The following is a 20,914-nucleotide window of genomic DNA, read 5'->3' as shown; positions in this document are numbered from 1 at the left end:
TATTTGAAGCTTTAAGAAGTAAAATGTTCTACAACTATCAGTGGAAAACATTAAAAAATAATGAATGGTCGCCATTTCGTTTAAAATATAATTACTACTAAAGCAATCAAGGAAAATATACGTAATTTATTTCATAGGGTGTTTTTAAAATAATAATAAATCAGATGGAAAAGTTTACTTCCTTTCGTACTTAATTTTTACGATATTTGCTCATTGCTAAGAAAATAAAATTGGAAGAGAAAATTGATTTTTCCCAGGTTTTTCGCTTCTTGGTTCCTTAAACTACTAAACACATCAAATGTGCGCATAAATTTATAAATTTGAGCCAAGAATCGTCACACTTACAGCATTAATTGTTGTAACATAATTTCCCTGATGTGGTCGTTTTTTTTTTTTTTTTCTCGTACTGTAAACATCATGATCTTAATTATATGTAAAGATTTGAGATATTTACATAGTTCCAAACTCAGAATAGACTTCATAAGATTTTATTCATTTATTTTCTTATTTTTGTATTTACTTATGAGAATTGAGAAGTTTCTCGTGTTAGACCTTGTTAATAAGATAAACAATAACTATTATGAGTTGAGTTTTTAATTATTTAAACAAAATTTTTCACTCAGGATTCACAAATTTCCTTTTCCGTTTCTAGATTTCCATAGAAAAAGGAGAGCAGTGTGTGCTTCATGATAACTCGCAGCGAGTGCGATGGAAGATCACGAATAGTGCTGGTGTTGAGAGTACAGTGCCTGGTGTATGTTTCCTGATCCCGCCTCCAGATAAAGAAGCCATCGACACGGCAGAGAGACTACGAAGACAGTTTGACCGATGCATTGCGCTCTGGCAAAAGAAACAATTAAGAATGAGACAAAACATGATTTTTGCTACGATCAAAGTAGTGAAAAGCTGGGATTTGACACAGGTAAGCAAATTAAAATTAATACAGTAAAATCTGTCAAAACTTCCTGTGTATGTGTGAAAATAAGTAAGTGTGTTCTATAAATACAGTTGGCTCATAATTGGAAACTCGTTGTAAAAACTATGTAAGTGCCATCTTGCAATTGTTTTACTTATTTTATTTTTTAATACGTGTTTGCCTTAGTTAGATTTTCATACTTTATTATATGCTAGGTTATATTTATAAGCAATAATATTTTCTATTTTGTGACGTTTGGGCACAATTTACTATCTTTTGTCACTACTGTTATAGTGACTTTTGTTTTTTGGCACTTACTTTCTACAGCGAGTCTTCAATTATGTATTTAATTTTTCAAAGACTGCTCTAAAGAAACTAGCAACATAACTTGAACATAATATTCAACATAAACACATTATTCTAATACCTTTCCATACAAGAACTTGAATCTCTGTTCTCTATGACATGATCCACCAATGCACCATCCAAATCGGTATATGCCTGGAGACAAAGAGAACGTTATCAAGCAGCTTGACAGACCCGTGCTGGTACCCTGTGGAACTCTTCTGCGATAGCTTCCTGTAGCTCGGCCAAGTTGCTTATGTGATGTTGATACATTTTGTCCTTTAAGACACCCCATAAGTAAAAGTCTGGCGGTGTCAAACTCGACTGCCATCCTCCGTCTGACCTCCGCGTAATTGTTTCTTTTTAGAGTACAAACGTACACAACGCACACGTTGTTCCAGAGACAATTGTTCTGCTATCTATTCTAAGTCCAGTGACCGTTATCCCCACTCTGAGGCTACACAGTCTTGTCATATCTAAACTTTTGTCCAGAATCCCAAATACTACAGACAATCAAACAGCATATACATAATTAAGAACCACCCTGTAAACTCCAATTGTTTTCAACATAGCATAATAATTTGAAGCTTCAAGTTGATTGTGTTTAAGGTAAATACTTTTAAAGTATTTATAAGTTTATGCATAGGTAAATATAGTTCATTCTCTATAATTCGAGTGTCCAGTAGTCCGATGTTTTGGAGTAAAAGTTGTTATATGATTTTGGAATGCAATACGTACATATTGTTGTGTTCAGCAGAAAGGGGAAGAACAAGTGTCTTAGTTTTAAAAGATCATAAGCTACACTGGATATTCACTGGATTTATTTAACGAGTAACTTATTACGCCTGATACAAGTTGTTCGTTGAATATAATCCAGTGAGTAATATAAAACTTCTTCAATTTGTCGTTCTACAGTAATCTGGTACCGCTGTAGCCTGATAATGTCAGATTGCTGTAGCTCTACTACATTTACATTATGTTTTAAAATGTACACTTCTTGCTGATTAAATTTGTGTATTTTTCTTGTTTCAGTTTTTGGCCATGGGCCAAGATCAACGAAATGCCATCCGCAAAGCTTTGAATGAAGATGCTGACAAGCTTCTCCAAGAAGGCGATCCCAATGATCCACAACTCAGAAGACTGAAGAGAGAAATGGAGGAGGTGAACAGATTGTTTGATGAATTCGAAAGACGTGCCAAAGCTGAAGGTAGGAATGTCATTGCTTTCAAGAGAGTATTAACAGTAAACTTCGTGATAACTGAACAGTATTAAAAGCAAACAAATTCTCGTATTGTATCGTACCGAAATCCTAACAGGTGTTCTGAAGACTTTTTTTTCCCTCAAAAACCTTTAATGAATTAAGTATCCTTGAAAGTATATGAAATTAAGTTGTTTTTTTCCTAACTAATGTTAAAGTGCCCTTTTTGACAGTATGCGGAAACATAGGAATATTAATAATAATCCCACTTACTCCAAATTTTGGCTCCTAAGTAATACATCCACTCCTAGGCCTTCTCGTAGAGCCATGTTCGAGATAGATCAAATTAGGGGGGAGGGAGAAGTTTATTCAATCCAGGAATAAAAAGGGATGGATTCACCAGGGAATATCAGATCTACATGTTCCTCCTCTTTGGTATTAATTCAATTCCCTCTGCATATGTCAGTCGGGCTTGACACGTGAGCTGGAGCAATACACAGGACAAGATGTATCGTGACTTTTCCATGGTGAATTTATTCCTTTCTATTTCCGTGACGATATTAGTTCTATGTGATTTCTTCTACTTCTGATTACAGCGATTACGAAATGGATCTAGGAAAAAGCCGGAAATCTGAAGCTGTAAGCATTATTCAGGATGCAAAATATGGAGTGAGATGATCCGTATCTTTGAATCAGTATAATTGAGTAAAATTCAGAAGTCAAGAACACAAAAATTATTTTTTCTAAACAGTAATAAAAGTAGAGTAGATATCTTTGGATGACGAGATCAATTGGATTGCTTTCCAGGGTAGCTACCCTGGTTGAGATTTTCCAAATACTTCCAACGTAGCATCAGCTTAATATTGGGTTTACATCATAATAGTTACTTTAGTAATAATTTAGGTTTCTGCAATTCTTTTCAACCTAAATTCATACTTCTTAAGAAACATGTCCCACCTTTTGATGTGTGAAACTTTTCACTGAGAATATATTTCTTGGCTTATAGAGAAGAGAAACGTGAAACTGTTGTAATAAATATTAGATGTAAGCCCTAAAATCAGATCACCTCAGATAATGAAATCTTGTAAAATTGTAAGAACTTCGAAAAACGTAACATGTATTAAGGGTGGATCACAGTGATCCAGTGGTAGAGCTCCCACTTCTAGTGCGAGGGTTTGCGTTGGGCATCATCGTGTGTGTGGGTTTTCTTGGGGTTCTCCCGTTTCCCGCAACATCCTATACAACTATTTCACAATAATTCACTATGCCATTATTGGCAGGTCACTTGCTGCAACTGAGAAGCTTCCATGCTTCATGGTCTCCCCCTAAACTCTTCGTTTTCAAGTACGATTTTTCTGTTTTGATATCGTCCATTAATTCTAGTCTCCTTCGGCCCCTCCCTCTTTCCTGCTACCACACCCTCTAGCACGTCCCTCATGATACAATGCCTTCTTAGCCAATGTCCCAACCAGTTTCTCTCCCTTTTCTTAATAATATTTAAAATTGTTCTTTTTCCCTCCCACCATTTCTAAAACCCTCTCATTCGTTTTCCGCGCAACCCAGCTGATTCTCTCCATTCTTCTCCACACCCACATTTCACTTTGATTAATCTCATCCCTAAAGGATATAATCATGGCGCGTAAAATCAGAAATTCCGTTTCATTTTCTGTATTAGGTATGTGTATGAGTAAATAGTGAGAGATTATATATATATATATTTATCGTATATATCGAATGTTTTATATATTTATCGTATTTTTTTCTCTTTTCTGGTGCCACCTGCAGAAGATTCGAAGAGTGCAGCCAAATTATTTAACGACCAGATCACATCGCTTCAGGCCACATTGGATGATGCTGAGCGCACTCTTATCTCTAGAACTAATGCAGCGTTGCCTCGAGATTTAGATTCACTAGAACATCTGGTGCTCGAACACAAGGAATTTGAGACACAATTACAGTCCTATGAAGTAGAAGTGAACACAGTGCAAGCGACATTTAAGAGCATCGCTCGCAAAACATCTACAATGCAGAGCAAAATGGATAGGTGTTTGACTAAATGGAACAACTTGTGGAATGTATCTCATTTATACATTGAAAGGTAACTAGAAAATGTAATAAATTCATTATTAACTACTGAAAGAATTAAATTAACACATTAATAATTCAATAATGCATCTAAATATTTATTAATGCCCAAATCTTTATTGAGAATCCCCACCTTCATCAACGGCATATTTATTCACTGCTGGCAAAGGTGGGACTTCCCGCTGAAATTTTGGGCATTAATAAATATTTACACACACTCTTGAGTTAAAATATTCATTATAGTTAATTATAGATTTTCATTGGAAGAATGACAGAATTTTCAGATTCATTAAAGTGTATGTATGTTAAAGGGACGAGCATCTCCCAGTTAAAAAGTAATGTATTAACGCTTAAAATATGTTTATTGTGTAAGCAGCACTAAACAAAACTGCTAAACTAAAATGGAAGATAAGTTGAAATACTGTGAAGCAACTGTGAAGCAAAACGTTAACACTCAATTGAATCTTATAAACTCGGGGAAGCAAGAGTTGTTTTTGTATTAGAATTGAAGCAATAGGTAGACTTCTGTGTTGTATACATCTATAAAACTTGTAAATTTGTAACTCCTTTAAACTGAAAATAATCATTTTATTTGTTATACAACATAAGATAATTCTTTGTTTCAGATTGAAATGCGTTGAAATAGTGCTGTCCGGTCTGGAGGAAGCAACAAGTGTTGTTTCAGAATTTGAAATGAAGCTAGCATCTTATGATCATATGCCATCTGATAAGGAGTCTTTGCAGAATGTAAGTACGGATACAACCAAGACAGAATTATATTTCATTTTATTTTCTTCCCTGAATCTCAAGACCCACCATTTCGCTCATGAGTTTATGAATATATAGTTGCAGTCATAGATTTCCTACTGAATTTCCTGTGGGAATATATTTGGTTCAGGTTCCCCGTTAGTGCAAACCTCATAGCATTGGTGTAGCCAGAACTTTCCGTATGGATGTGCAGAGAAGTAATTAAATCCTCTCGCTATACTATTCTCATGTCCAAATTCTATTGGATTTTAATTATATTTAAAAAATGATGAAATTTATTTTAATGGATCGAAAAAAAAAACATGACAATTGAAGAAAAACAAGAGGAACGAAACAATGCACAGGCACATCTATGTCTCGTAACATTCGTAACTGTCAACATTTTAAGTTGAAACTTTTCTAGCTAGATTGTGCTACTTGTATAATTCGAATGAAAATATAGATAAGAAAGCCAGGCTAATTCAGTTACCACTTTCAAAAGTTTCAAGAATCATGCTAATATGAATAACGCATTGTTCTTGAAATTTTGGAAGTTGCAATCGACTTTATTTGTCTAATTACTAAAGATAATCTGTACAATTTACATCGTTCGGGAAGCTTAATTCGGTATTTTGACTGCTTAGGGAATTTACTTACTTCTCTGTTGTTTATATGGATAAACTGCGATTCGGAAGATAATATGTAACATCAATATTGCTCGTAGTAAAACAGTTTGAACAACAATAAAATAAAATTGTGTCTACGAAAGATAACTAAGTTTTTATCTTTCCTCTAGTAGTTTTGATTCTCAAGAACTAATTAGAATAAGTCCTGTTTGTTAATTCTTTCTCTCAATGATGAATCATTCTTACTGAACATGAGTGGAAAAAGTACAGTATATAAGTAATTCAATTTCAAAATGATATATATACGCGGTTAAAAAAAAAAAAAAAAATCTTGACGGTATGTATTACTTCTCAATTTTTCCTTTTATTAGGTTCACGAAGATCTGTTGAGCCTTCAGAACTCAATCCAACAGCAACAAGGCGTGATTGACCAATTGAATGAAGATGCCAACAATGCTAGGCGTTTAGTCGAAAAATCGAGACCCAATCAACGGGTGCATCCAGACGTTGATCGTTTGGAAGAGGACGTGACAAAGATCACCACCAGATGGGGCAATGTGTGTATGCAGGTAGTTGAAAGGTAAGCACTTAACAATTCGATACAATCTTACCTTTAGAAAACAGACCATTTTAAAAAATAGACCTTACATTGAATGATTGAACATTTGGGCTAGCAATAGGGTCTTCAAATATGTATAAATTTTTGTATAATCGACTAACCAGCGCACATGCTTTTCGTACACATGATGCTATATTTGATTTCTGGTGAAGCACAGAATTTTAGTTTGGTCTTGACTCTTTGGGGCAATTGTAAGCTATTTGAATTAAGAAGTATCTCCCCTCTAGAAAGCCAGAAATAACATTGATGGTAGTCTATGTGCTGACCATACAACAGTCAACTAGAAGCTATATGACCAGGCATAGCACTTCATTTTTTCACTGCTGATAGTGGAAACCGCCAAACCGTCCTTGCATAAAACAACAAAATCAGTGCAGTATGCTTCTTTTTAAAATAGCAGAACATGATGAAGATTCAAAACCGTAGAAACCAGACTTCTAGCGTGTAACAGCGCAACGCGACAACAAACGCAAGGACGGCACTGAATTCTCCGTACCCGTAACAGTGAAAATTTTAATGAGCTGTAACACCAGCATGAAAGAAGGAAATTATGAAAGAATGGAATGAAATGAAAGAAGGAAACAACCGATTTAAACTTACTTTTACATACTTGATCCTATGATGATGCGAATTCAATAACATACAAAGAGTGGAAAAGTGAATGACTGGAACAGAGACTCGAACCCGGGATCTCCGGAATACCGTGCCGATGCATTAACCACTTTCCCACACAGTAGTGGTTAACATATCGGCACGATATGCTGGAGATCCCGGGTTCGAGTCTCTATTACAGTCATTCACTTTTTCACTGTTTTTATTATGTTGCACCAGCAGTTTAATTTATAATAGCAGATCACTTTTCTGTAATCTAATACTTGGAATCTGTCTCAGGATAGATTTGTGTTATACATGACTGTTGGAGAGAACATTGTAGATAACGGTACAGACTTGGTTGTGATTACATGTTTCCTGTTGCTGTTAATGATTTCAGCTATAATCAGGTTTCAATTATAACAAATGCTTTCATGTTGACCGGTAAACGCCAACAACCACTTAAATTATATCTTTATGATTTCAATTTTATCAGTTTTCACGTGTATTTACAATTAGTATCATCCAAGGTACAAGATCTTATCCTTTCTTTCTCTCTTTCTCTCTTCTAAGTGATAAGATACTACGAAAATGCCTTTATATGTTACTTGGTATAGAGAGTGGATATTGGAATCAAAGCAAAACTAATTTTAGTAATGATGTATTTTTTTTAAAAAGACATCTTATCTTCCTATTTATATATTAAGAGGAGAATGAATTTAAATAGTTGTAATAATTTATATATAATAAAGAGTTTTCTAGTGGTTTCCCTGTGAAATTTTATGCGCATGTATGTGGATTGGAAATTGAATATGCTTTATAAGTTTAGTATTTGTATAATATAAAATAATAATAATAAAAAAATCTTGTTCTTAATTATAGGTTACGAAGTTGTGAAGCCGCTTGCGAACTGCTTGAAAGATACAGCAATGCGTATCAAACTGAGATGTCATGGATAGACGAAAGTTACGGAAAACTGAAAAATCTCTCACCAATTGAAGACAGGGCTAAAGAACAATTAGAACCTACTTTAGTAAGTTTTATTTTTTACTTATAATTTTCCTTCACATTATCATTATTATTTTTAATATTTTTGTTCACATAAGTATTGCACATCGATTCAAAATCTTCAAGTAGTGTAGAAAAGATGCTTATTGAAATACTTACAAAATGCAATATATGTTTGTGGCCAGTCCTTTCGACAGAGAGTTCTCAGGAACCATAGGCTCTAGAAAGATGCCATTTTCACTGATCGATTGCAAATTTTAAGAAGATTGTTCAGTCCTAATTGAATATTTAAAAAATGGCCATTATTTCTTTGGGTACACTGAAAATATTGAAATTTTAAAAAGTAAAGCATCGTATCCTACGAGTTATACATTCAACACCATACATTTGTATACGGGGTTAGTATATCTCTCAGGCGTTTGTTTCATAGCCAAATAATAATGAAAAACTAAGATGAATCTTCTCCAATCTAAGATGAATCTTTAGTGTTTAGAGTGTTTTGCCCAATGAATACCATATATCACTGACATCATAATAAATTGTGTATATAATGTGTATTTGCGTATTACATACTGCATGCAGAAAAAAGAAAACACGGATTATACATGAATTAGAAACTTCAACCGAAAGTAGGCACAAATCTTGCAAATGGTGCGAGATAATGAAAAAATAATCGAAAAGCATGTCGTATTTGTGATACTCCTTCCCGATTTTTATCAAGACGTCTTTCACTTGTGTCTGTAAAGGAACGTGTACAAATGTTGTGAGGAATGACAAGTTGATTCATGCTCATATATGAAAGATTCGCTGTGTAGAGAGCGCAGGTTCAGTAAGTCGAAATACTTAAAATATATAATGAAGTATTGCGATTACTATCATTTCATCATCAGTAAGAAACATCACATGTAGGCGTGGTAGTAATATATTTGCAACTCCGCAAATGATATTATTGTAACGTTTTTGGAAGTAACTTTCGGGCCTAAAAGCAGTACATAATAATCTTGGTATGGCAAAAGTTTACTCTCTCCTAAGCTTGTAACGTGTTTTAATTTTGTTTGTGTCAAGTAAATATTTGCAGTTGCATTATTGTTTAAAACAATACATTAGAATTGGCCACGGTTCTTTCGAATCGTTTCACACTGTACATTATCTATATATATAAAAGAGAACGTACAAAATTTTGTCCGCTCATCACGCTAATACGGCTGAACCAATTTCTTTCATTTTTGGGGGGTTATTAGGATTTGGACCCTAGATGGTTTTTATCATATCACTTTAATTTTTAATTACCAGTGTCTTGAGATAATTGACCATTCAAGTGTCCATAACGTACAAATCCTTTGTTATTAGTTCATCATAGGTAAAAATAAACGTATTTATATGCAACCCGCATGACCGTGTCACTCGGCGGGTTAACATAAATGACAGGCGATATACAGCGGAAAATAGCTTGAATCTTCTGTTTAAAATTTTTTAATTGATTTGCTTATTTTTACAGACACTTTTACAATATGCCAGCACCGGGATGACCGCAGCGAAGCGGGGCGGGTTAACATAAATGACAGGCGATATAATGTTAAGATTTACTGCAATCTTCTATGGTTTTTATCATATCACTTGAAAGCGAAAAAGTAAAAATTATCTAAGTAACAAAGTTTATTGCGTTCCGGGGTGACCGCAGCGAAGCGGGGTGAACGCTGCTAGTAGTTTTATAATACTGATATATTTCTTTGCTTTCTAAAATCTCTATTGAAAATCTGTATAGTATATCAGAATCATCTGACTCTTGCGTACAGATGTCAAAGCATTTTTTTCAAAATTAGAATCCTATCCGTAATTTATTAAGTAATAACTCTGTTCCTGTACCTCGTATGTCGTAGTCTGGACTGAACTCTGTAACAACCATAACAAAATGAAAAGAGGAAACAAACAAACAAACAAGCAAAAAAAAAAAAAGTTCTGATTTTGACTTTTAAACTTACAATTTATGCTTCTAAAACTTACACTAAAATGTAACAGTCGATTCGGGAGCATAAATTAACGTGATATTTGTTTGCTTAAATATAGATACATCTTAATTTGCTACAACGTGTTGTTGGAAGACTCCTTTATTTTGTTTCTTTGACCAGTAACTTCTAAATTGATAAAGACATTTCAGACATTATGGGTATTATTTGTTTAAAGCTAAAATTTATCAAAGTAATCAACTCTGCCCATTCATTCAAGAAATTTTTGAGAAAAGACATTGACAGGTGTGTATATATCGGCTTGTACTATACTCGCATCACGCGAATTGGCGTATGGTTTCAGCTAATAAGCTCGTAGTGCACTGTTACTAAACCTTCAGGGAGGAAACTAAAATCATTCATAATTGATTTTGTTCGTTAAATTTAAAGTTTTACGTCCAATTGATTGTTTTCATATTTGTGGACAATTATGAATAATTAGATTCGTCACTGAGAGTTTGGTAACAGCGTACTGAAGGCTTATTGGCTAACGCCATACGCCAATTCGAGTGACGCGGAGTATAGCAACTGTACTTTGTGTTGTTGTTGTGATTGATGCTATTGAAGATGTGCAAGGCAATTAGAAGCTACGATTAGATTATTTGAAGCGTAGATTCTAATAGTATACGAATAAGCTAGTAATCAGTAAAAAAATAAAAAATAAAAAAAAATAAAAAATAAAAAAAATTAAAAAAATAATAATAATAATAAAAAAATAAAAAATAAAATAAAATTAAATAAATAAATAAATAAAAAATAAAAATCATTAAATATAGAGAAAAATGTAATATTTTTAAAAATCTTATTTATTACAGGTTTTGTACAATAGTGTTGTAGAGAAGAGGCATTCGATTGAGCAAGTCAATACCGTTGGAGGCCGTTTCGTACGAGAAGCTAAGGTAACAATCGAAATCTGTACTTAAAATGAAAAATTATTTTATTCTTAAGGAGTATGAATGATATGGTATATATGAGTGAGTGTATGCGTGAATGAATATGTAAATGTGCAAAATCGAAAGATAAAGTTCAATATTTTTCTATTCCAGGCTGAGTAAATTTTTTACTTAATGTATTTGTATTATAATTTATTGATTTCGTTTAAGAAATGTTGAATTTGTTTTATTGAATGATAATTTTTTTAAAAAATAATAATACAAATTGCTCTTTTTTATTAATTATTTGGGTATATAATTAAATACATACTGCTGTGGTTTTATTTTTTTTACTATATTTTAAAATTATATAACTGAATGAATTATTTGCATGTCTGTATAGTATTATTCATATCCTTCCCAGCATTCCTTTCCGAACAAAAGAATACAGACATAAAGTAGTATTTTTAACTCATTTCTTCCCCATTAACCAACCAAATCACAAAGCATCTCTTCTATCGCTTGACCTTTCGGTAGACGGTATTCTACTAATAGCACTAACAAGTAAAACAATTAACCATCTTCAGATCTATGACATCCGGCTGAAGCATTACAAGGAAGGTCTCGAAGAAGTGCACCCGAGTCTCGATGGCAGTGTGATCAAGAAAGCCCGCATCCAGCCCGGGGCTGAAGTTGTCAGCCAAGAGCTGGATCTCCTTAACCATAAATACCAGAGTTTGCTCGACATTCTGTATGACAGACTTCGACAGATTTCGGCCTTGTGTTCAGATGATCCTGAAGTGCAGGTGAGTTCGCATTCCTTTTTATTTAAACTATTTAGGAGATACTTATTTTGTAGTTGAGGACAAATGCAGTACAGTAGACGACTTGTTCAGTAATCCAGTATGTTTTGCGAGAGTAGAAAGGAAAGTTATCAGTGTATGTTATAGAAGTTTGACATACAAGGGCGTCAGAAGAGCACATTGCCAAATAATGAGACAAGCCTCCGCTTTTTTAACCCCCAACAGAGCTACTTGAAAGTGGATGATAAAATCTAGGGACACTAAACGAAATAAAAACACCTCGTTTGGCTTAAAGAATGCATTGATGAATATTTATAGAAGCCATAAAAAGAACGTTACACAACACTGAGCTATTTAGCGTAATGAGAACCCAGCCTTGCCACTAATTCTCTCACGCTTGGCATGATATTAGTCGTGGTATTACTCAGTACGACACTAGTTCTTTTACAATTCACTCGTGAAAACTTGTCACTAAATATTTAATTTGACGAGATCAGCATCGTCATTAGTTCTTTTATAGTTCATTCGTGAAACTTATCACTAAGCACTTAACTTGGTAATATAGAATTCAGCTCACCTTTAGTTTTTTAACAATTCATTTACGGAATTTGTTACTTGAGTTCATCCTTAATTCTACGCCATAATTGTACATACTTTTTTCTTCTGCGTTTAAACTGCTTATTGAGTTATTGAGGAAACTAAAGAAATAAAACAGATTAAGTTTATAAGCATCCCGTTTTTCGGTGATTATTCCTCAGTGACTTGTCCGATCTGGATGCGACCCCTTACGACACTCAGCGCGCGCTCTCGAATGACTGTCCAATTTGGTGAAGAATGGTTCAGGCATCTCTGAGATTCAGTTTTTCGGTGATTATTCCTCAGTGGTATGTCCGGATCGGGACGTGGGTTCTCTTACGCCATTCAGCGCGCGCCCTCAAATCACCGTGTTAAATTTTGGAAAAGTAAAGAGGAGCCTCGCTCCAACAACAACAGTCATTTAAAAAAACGAAATTTTCTGTTTCTTTTTTTTTTTCCCAAAAAGCTGACTTTTTATGAAAAAAATTTATCCTCTCTCTCCTCAAAAAGCCTACATTTTTGTATCTTTAGATCTGATATTTGCTGGCTTAGTGACAGGCAGTCTACTGTCCTGTTTGATCCAAGCTGACACAGTCGCCATCCACAGTCTAAGAAGTTTTATGCAATTTCATTTGTCAGTAATCTTTGAAGTAAACGAAACGATTTGAGTAGTTAGAAAGCAATTCAGTAATGCATATTTTCAGTGACATTTTTGAAGAATTCCTCATTCTTTTTTGCTGCCAATGGTGAAGTTTCCGTTACTAAACAAATGACATAGTGAAGAAATGTCTCATCTGGCTAATCTTGACAACCATTTATAGGAAAACCATCGATCAAAATTTGTTTTTATACTTTCTCGCTCCTTAAATTTGGTTATAAAAGGCAAATTATATATATATATATATATATATATATACTTCTTCTTTGTACTGAGATATAATAGACGCTCACTAATGGTTTTAAGTGATATACACCAAAAATTAATCACACAAGACTCCGAAACTATGAGCGAAAATATGCATTACTGTATGCTATACTCAAAGGACTGATCGTTGTAACTACTAGGTATGTATTCTACAGTTTGAGTAATGATTTGGATAGTTGTTATTTCAGTAATGTGTGCAGAACGAAAACATGTCTTTCTCAAATTTGCTCATTCAGTTTATTATTATTATTATTATTTAAAAAAAGCGTAACGGCCCATTTGTGGGCCTAAGCCTGCTCTAGCGCCATCTGCTAGCAACCGACTGAACTGCGTTCAGTCTAGCGGCGAACACGTGGTCAGCGCGCTGCGACGTAGTGTTCCTAACAGGCGTATCAGGAGCTTCCTAGACGTAGTGACCATCACGTCTTGTTTTCACGTGACTTCCCAGTTTCCCTCACGACGCCGTGTGGACGGCAAAATTAGGTAAGCACCGAGCGGGAATTGAACCCGGAACATTCTAAACACTAGACTAATGTGTTCTCCAGTCTAGTGTTAATAAAGAAAGTTGTACAATGCACTGCCGACTGTGTATGTATAAGAAATGTAACAAGCAAATTATAATTAAAATGTTTCTGTAACAGTCGTTGATGCAAGTTTTCAGCTGAAAAATGTTTCAGACTCGTAAAATTAAAAGGAAAACTATTAACTTCATTCGATCGAACAGTCAGAAACATGAAGTTTAGGGCTCGGCTGAATAAAAATATCTTGTTAATTATAGATATGTGAATTATCAATTTTTCCATCATTATTTATTTATTTATTTATTTATTTATACTTCCTTACGTACTGTCACATATCTGAAGCATTTTTCCAGGTAAAAGCTTAAATAGACAATTTCCGCGGGAACTCTTAATATTGTGGTAAGAAATCTTGCAGTGCTTTTATTAGTCATGAGCTTTACAATAATTTTAATTCGTTATACAAGATAAAGTTTAAATCCTACTCCCGAAGTATGCACATTTTATATACGAAATTTTAAGCTAAATAATCTTGAACGAATCTTTCACACAGAAAACAGAAATTCATCGAATTTATGTACAGCATTTATTTATTTAGTTTAGATACCCGTCAAAAGGATGTGGTTTACGGAGGATTTACACAAATTAAACACAAAGAAATATAATTTGAAATGTAAAATAAACGAAGAAATAATAGTAAATTAGTATAAGATGAAATAGGTCCTACAGGAATTGAAACAGCATAAAAGCATATTGATTTTCAGTTGATTTTGATTATATTTAGATTCTGGGAATTGGCGCTAATAGCGCTTTAACATCACACAAAGTTACGAAAGAAAATTGATTGGAGATACAGTTAAGTTGAAATAACATTTAGCTTGGGTCTTGCAATATATATGAGGTTTAGCTGAAAAGTAATGAGACTGGCAACATTGCACACAAACCAGAAACGCTGCTGATTCTCTCTTCACATTTCAGTTAGGTTAACCCATTATGTAGAGTCAGCACAAGTTTCAACTTGTTGCAGTGTTCTACGCGATTCTTGAGAACGTTGTCGGAAGTAGCTATTGAGGTACGTTACAAAAATGGACCGGCAGATTTCTGAAGAACGTTGTGCCTGAAATTTTGTGTAGAGCTTGGCAAATGCGTTACTAAGTTATAAAAAGCTTCTGAAGAAGATTCCTTAATCAGGCACAAGGCCTTCTTAGAAGGTCGAGAAGAAACCTTGAGGTGGGCAGACTTTCATCCTTAAAAATGGGACGAGAATGTAGAGAAGGGGAAGACTCTTGTGATTTCAGCCCATCGATTGACACTAAAAATAATAAGTAGTGAGTTAAATTTAAACCGGTTTCCGTCCTTCAGACTTTAACACAAGAGTTTGGGCATAATAAAAGAACCGCTGAGATGGCTGCAAAGGAATCTTACAACTGAGCAGAATGCCAATCGGAGGGATATCTCTCGATCTGTGCACCGCCTTGAAAGAGGCCAGAAAGCGCCTTGAAAGTCACGTAATAAATCATGGATTTGCTAATACGACCCGGAGACAAAGCATCTAAGTCAGGAGTAACACACTGCAAACTCTCCTTTTCCCAATGTGAAAAAGCAAGAATGAGCTAATCGAAGTTAAATATATTTCTCACAGTTACGGTATTGTCCACAAAGAATTTGGCCTCCAAGACAAACTGTCGATCAAACTTTTTATCGGGAAGTCCCTGAAAGACTAGGTGAGAGTGGCACGTGTGCGACCAGCCACTGGTTGCACATGTGTCATCTGCAACACGACAATGCCCCATGTCACACTAGATAGTACCCGTCAGTGATTTTGGGAGAAGAAACTTTGCTGTTGCTTCCTAACCAAAATTTGCGGACTCTCGATGCATGTGAGCTCTTTTTTATTACCCTGGGCCAAACTGCTTGAAAGGGAGTCATTTTGACATCGGATAATACCCACAAGATCATAACTGACGAGCTGATAGGCATTCTAGTAAAATGCCTTCTAACACCGCTGCAGATAATGGATTAGAAATAATTGAAACAACACCTCTATCACTATGTAGCTGTCCAGGAAACTTACTTTGAAGGAAATGAGTGTGATTTCTTTTTTTTTTTTTTTTTAAAAAAAAAAGAAAGAAAAAGTTACAAATTAGTTGAAAAAGTAATCCCAAGAACTAGATGAATAAGCAAACAGTGTGGTTTGAGCATAATTGTAGGAGAAAAAAAAAAATGAACACAGAGATAACAATGGTCGCTTTTTTATATTAAATAAAATTCTTGGTTAAATAGTATCAGATTCTTTGCTTTCCTGTCAAACCTCGTGTGCACATTAAAAACTACACTTCAAAAATTTATTTTGTTTCAAGTTATACTGTTTTTACTATGTTTTGGTTCTCAAGCCATCAGAAGGATAGTATGAAATTACATGAAATTGATTGATTTATATGTATGTAAATAAATTTCAGAAGAAATAAATGTCGGTTTTATGAAGACGTTTTATGAACTTTACGTTCTTTAATGTATGAAAAGGCCTTGATATGTACATGTGTTGCGTACCATTCGATAAGTTCTTAAGTAAAATGAATAATAATATGACACACATTACATCAGTGAACGAAGAAGAAAATGTTTAGTCCAGTTCAGTTATTATGAATTAAAATTTTAATAGCGGGCGGGGAGGGGGAGCACAGTAGTCTAGTGGTTATAGCGTTGGACTCACGTCCGCGTGGTCCCGCGTCCCAATTTTTGGCGCCCACCCATCGTCTTTAGGCTAACTGGGGAGTCATGAATAAAAAAATCTAGGAGACTCCTGAAACGCCTATTAAGAGACAGTGCGACGCAGCGCGCTGCCTACGTGTTACTCGCTGAGCTGAAAGTAGTTCAGGCGGTCGATAACAGATGGTGTTGGAACGTCTCAGGCTCACAAAAAAGGGGGTGGATGGCAAGTGGTGGTGGTTTATTATTTTAATAAAATGTAGAGAAATATCCTTAATTAAACATCTTGAATTGATAAATGTAGACGTAGCTTACGTCATGTAAGAGTCTAGAGCAGCAATTCTCAACCTTTTTATGATTAACTACACACTTTACTGAACACCCATTACATTACGACATATTTATTTTTTTTTAATTAATATTAATATGAATTATACTAGTGTAAGATTATAAATTACTATAATGAAGTAATTCTGTGTAGTAACTGAGTTTTGTTGTTGCCACTGAAGGCGTTGGCTTGTACAATCCATTCAAAATTAATTTTAAACGGTTATTAAATAATTTTATGTTTCATGGTTTTAAATTTTAAAATTTCACGACACACTGGTTGGGAACCACTGAACTAGGGCTTTGCGTTATATTATTATTATTATTATTATTATTATTTTAAAATTAGCTTGAGCTAACAAATTAAAAGGAATAGAGAATTCATGTATTGGAGAAATACTGAGAGGAATCAAAAATTGAGTTTGGGAAATGTTATTACAGTAGACTCTCGTTTAACCGAATTTAATGTACAGATGGCACTTCGGTTGAAGGAAAATTCCGATAACCTGCAATAAAGTTTTTTTTTTTTTTTTTTTTTTATATATATACACAGTACCGTATATTTGATATTTTTCAGCGTCGTGCGTCGTTACTGGGAACATGTGATGCCTTAAAACTGAAGATTGCTAAACTAATATATATTTGGCTGAAGTCTTCTTTTATAGTGTTTCGGTTAATTGAGATTCAGTTAAAATTACCTTAGCGTAATTTACTTCACTGACTTCTCATTGCCGTGATTTGTTGTAAATGAAAAAGAAATCGTTTACCTTTCAGTTACAATAGAAATTAACACTTTAGAAGAATGTAGTTTTCTTTCGTGTCCAGCTTAAGTCCTGCAACAGACTCTCTTTTGAAAGAAGAAATATCTTTACGTAAAATTCTCTTGTTGAGCTGAGCGAAGCGAAGCTCTTATACTCGGGTTAGCCGTTTGGTTGTCCGCGAACTCCTCCTAGACCGTTTGGCCGATCTCAACCAAACTTAGCACGCTGATAGAGTATGTCGTGCTGAGTGACAACATAGGTCGAAATCAAAAATCCGATGTACCATCGAGGAATAATGACCGAAAAACGCTTCCTCCTAGACCGTTTGGCCGATCTCAAGAAAACTTAGCACGCTGATAGAGTATGTCGTGCTGAGTGACAACATAGGTCGAAATAAAAAATCCGATGTACTATCGAGTCGAGGAATAATCACCGAAAAACGCTTGCATAGACTTAACATGGGGAAAAAGTTTTCACGCGATTTTTTTGTCAATAATTAAAAATGGCATTTATTATTGCATAATGGCCAGGAATGATTACGTAGTTTAAGCTCGCTCAGCTCATTTCATTGCAATCGGGTACATCCATTGCATTCCTAGTTTAGAAATACACTTTTAGACAAGGTAAAGAGTATAAGTTACTGAGAATACTTGGAGAAATCAACTGCACCGAAGTGTGTTTACACTCAGTCTAGTTAGCTTGGTGTTAGCTATGTTTAACTCATTGAGATTACATAGTCTCATTACGTATTACATAGTAAAGAACCTATCTTACGTATCAAATTATTTTCACCAACGGAAGTAGTATTAACATAAAGTAACACTTACATAATATCGTTTTCTAAATATTAGATTACGTACTATCTAAATTTTAGACATTGCTTGGTACTTTTCCTTTATTCACTAAACCTTTTAATAAGGGGAAGAGTGAAAAGAAGAAAGAGCTATAACACTTCATTGGTTAGTCTTGCCCTACCCACTTTTGGTTTACGTAGTCAAAGTTCTAATGTTGATCCAGTGTCGTAAAACATTGGCGAGGTAATCGGCTAAAACAAACAATGAACTGTTGTTTATCAAAGCCAGAATTTTACTTCGGTAGGATTTGATACACTTACTATGTATTACTTCTTTTGTTCGGACGTGTAGTGGTTCCAATTCGATTTCTGTAAAAGCATAAGCTTCTCAGAGTAAGCCCAGCACCTAGGAAGTATCTAGGAAGACAGTAACTGACGCTAGAAATTGATGTGATAACCATATATCACTTAGTTTGTCGTGCGTCGGTCATAGTTCTTTTGCAGTGTTTAGATCAAGAAATGTAGTGGGGGATTAAAAAGAAAAAGAAGGAAAAAAAGCTTATGCACAAATTTTATATGAATATTTCGTAATGCCTGCCAGACCTTGTCGGCAATGTGTATAGAAGCGTCAAGTGATTTTATGACACATTGATTTTCGCACTTGAAGTTTTAATGTATTATGTTACACCTACTTACATTTGTTTACTGTCTTCTTGTGGCATACTTTTCCTTTCTGTGTGGGCTCTTTATATGGTACAAATACTACGTATATGGTAACTACCTGTTGAAACGTGTTGTAAGGTAAGGCAGACAACTAAGTGGGTTTTGCTGAGAGAGAGAGTCAGTACTTTTTTTTTAATATCAGGGCCACAAGCGTCGATTATTACATTATGTATACTTCTCCGACAGATACTTACGAGACAGTGCATGTGGGAAGAAAACGTATTGACTTTAAGAAATCGAAAAGAATAATAATTCAATGCTAATTCATTGTGGGCTGGTTTTGTGACGTTGAACCAATAAGCATCATCCTTTAATGCGAGTGGGAGGAGTTGTCTTGTTGGCCTTGGCCATTCACGACTGGTGTTAGCCATTTATGGAATGATCCTGTCGTGTAGGAGGGAATTTCGTAGCGACAAGCCGAAACCCACATGGTTTCATCTTTCGTGTAATAGTTCACCGGCAGACTATGCACAATCATGCATCTTCGGTGCAGTTAAAGGTGTATAAGCAAACCTTATAAAATCACTACAGGTAAAATTCCGTAGTCCAAAAACGACGATTAAAAAGAAAGAAAAAAAAAAGTAATTTGTGTTGGATAACCTTGTTTTTACTTATAAAGTTTGTAAAGTGGTGTAAATTCCTGTAGTGATAGTGTTTTTTTTTCTTATTATTTTTTTCCGCAGGCAACCTTACAGGATCTAGAGCCAATGTCCTTTAAAACATTCCGAACTGAATTTAATATCTCAGAATCAATGGACGGCGAAACACGATATTATTCTTCATCTAGCAGATATGCAACACGATCACAGTAAGTACATATTTCTTCATGACTTAATAGCTATATTTTTAGTTGAAATTTTCGTTTTCGGAGTTTTTCTGTTTCTTCTTCTTCTTCTTCTTTTCTCTTAATTTCATGCGCTCGAATGCTGAGATGAGCTCCTTTGTGGCTAAGCGGTTAGTGTACACTCTTTTGGCGTGGAAGACTCGGATTCAATTCTCGGCGGGAGCTCATATGATTTGGATTCCACGTTAATCATTAGGTCCACGTCTTATATACTGTCGCTGCTAAATGGCACGTCAAACTGAAAATCAATTCAACTCGAATGGTGAGATGGAACACATAGCTCAATGGTAGGGCGCTCACTTCTAGTACGAGAATTGTCTGGTTCGATTCCAGACCAAGTGAGTTTGTGGTGTACAACATTGAGTATGTGGTCTTCTTCGGGTTCTCCCGTTTCCTCCACATTCTCATTCTACCATATTCATTCAGTTTCTTTAATCGACCGTCTCCTTTTGCCTAAAGGGCAAATAGAAATTTAATTTAATTTAATTTGTTACTTCGAGACATTTTATTACTATTGGTGACCTTATTTGATGGTACGGCCAGAAGTAGTTGTTGGTAAAATGAAATGAAATCTTTGTTTTACGCCCCACAGTTATGCTGGCTAGGCTAAAGAAGACGGTAATGATAAGAAATGAATTAAATGGTGGATTGAAAAGTGGGAGGAAACGGGAGGATACCAAGAAAACCCACGTACACGGTCTTCGTTCACTACAAAGTTCACTTGGCGCGGGCTGGGATCGAACCAGGAACCCCACGCACCAGATGTGAACGCTCTACCACTGAGCCACCATGTCCTTGGTTAATAAATAATAAGAATCATTGCTAGTGTTAAGCAGTTTATCTCTGACTTTTTTTTTTTTTTTGCTTAACGTATGAAAGAGATGGACAACGTTGTGTTCTTAATTTTTCCCCCACCCCCATA

General features: G+C 34.9%; 1 protein-coding gene across 20 annotated transcripts in view; it reads left to right on the top strand.

The window, feature by feature from the left end:
* shot (dystonin-like protein short stop) overlaps positions 1-20,914 on the top strand; it is a 620,212-nt gene that overhangs the window by 421,114 nt on the left and 178,184 nt on the right. For 16 of the 20 annotated variants that reach the window (XM_081739920.1, XM_081739887.1, XM_081739913.1 and 13 more), the window contains 9 exons: positions 653-922; positions 2,294-2,468; positions 4,245-4,557; positions 5,171-5,291; positions 6,289-6,497; positions 8,010-8,160; positions 10,957-11,040; positions 11,601-11,819; positions 19,832-19,956. In XM_081739920.1, the coding sequence (XP_081596046.1) occupies positions 653-922; positions 2,294-2,468; positions 4,245-4,557; positions 5,171-5,291; positions 6,289-6,497; positions 8,010-8,160; positions 10,957-11,040; positions 11,601-11,819; positions 19,832-19,956 (1,667 nt within the window). The remainder of the gene's footprint in view (positions 1-652; positions 923-2,293; positions 2,469-4,244; positions 4,558-5,170; positions 5,292-6,288; positions 6,498-8,009; positions 8,161-10,956; positions 11,041-11,600; positions 11,820-19,831; positions 19,957-20,914) is intronic. The other 4 variants (XM_081739962.1, XM_081739979.1, XM_081739953.1 and 1 more) reach the window with 1 other exon arrangement.

Source organism: Thermobia domestica, chromosome 2 (assembly GCF_964235325.1).
Source record: "Thermobia domestica chromosome 2, izTheDome1.hap1.1, whole genome shotgun sequence".
Lineage (NCBI taxonomy): Eukaryota > Metazoa > Arthropoda > Insecta > Zygentoma > Lepismatidae > Thermobia > Thermobia domestica.
This window is presented reverse-complemented; position numbering and strand designations above follow the sequence as displayed.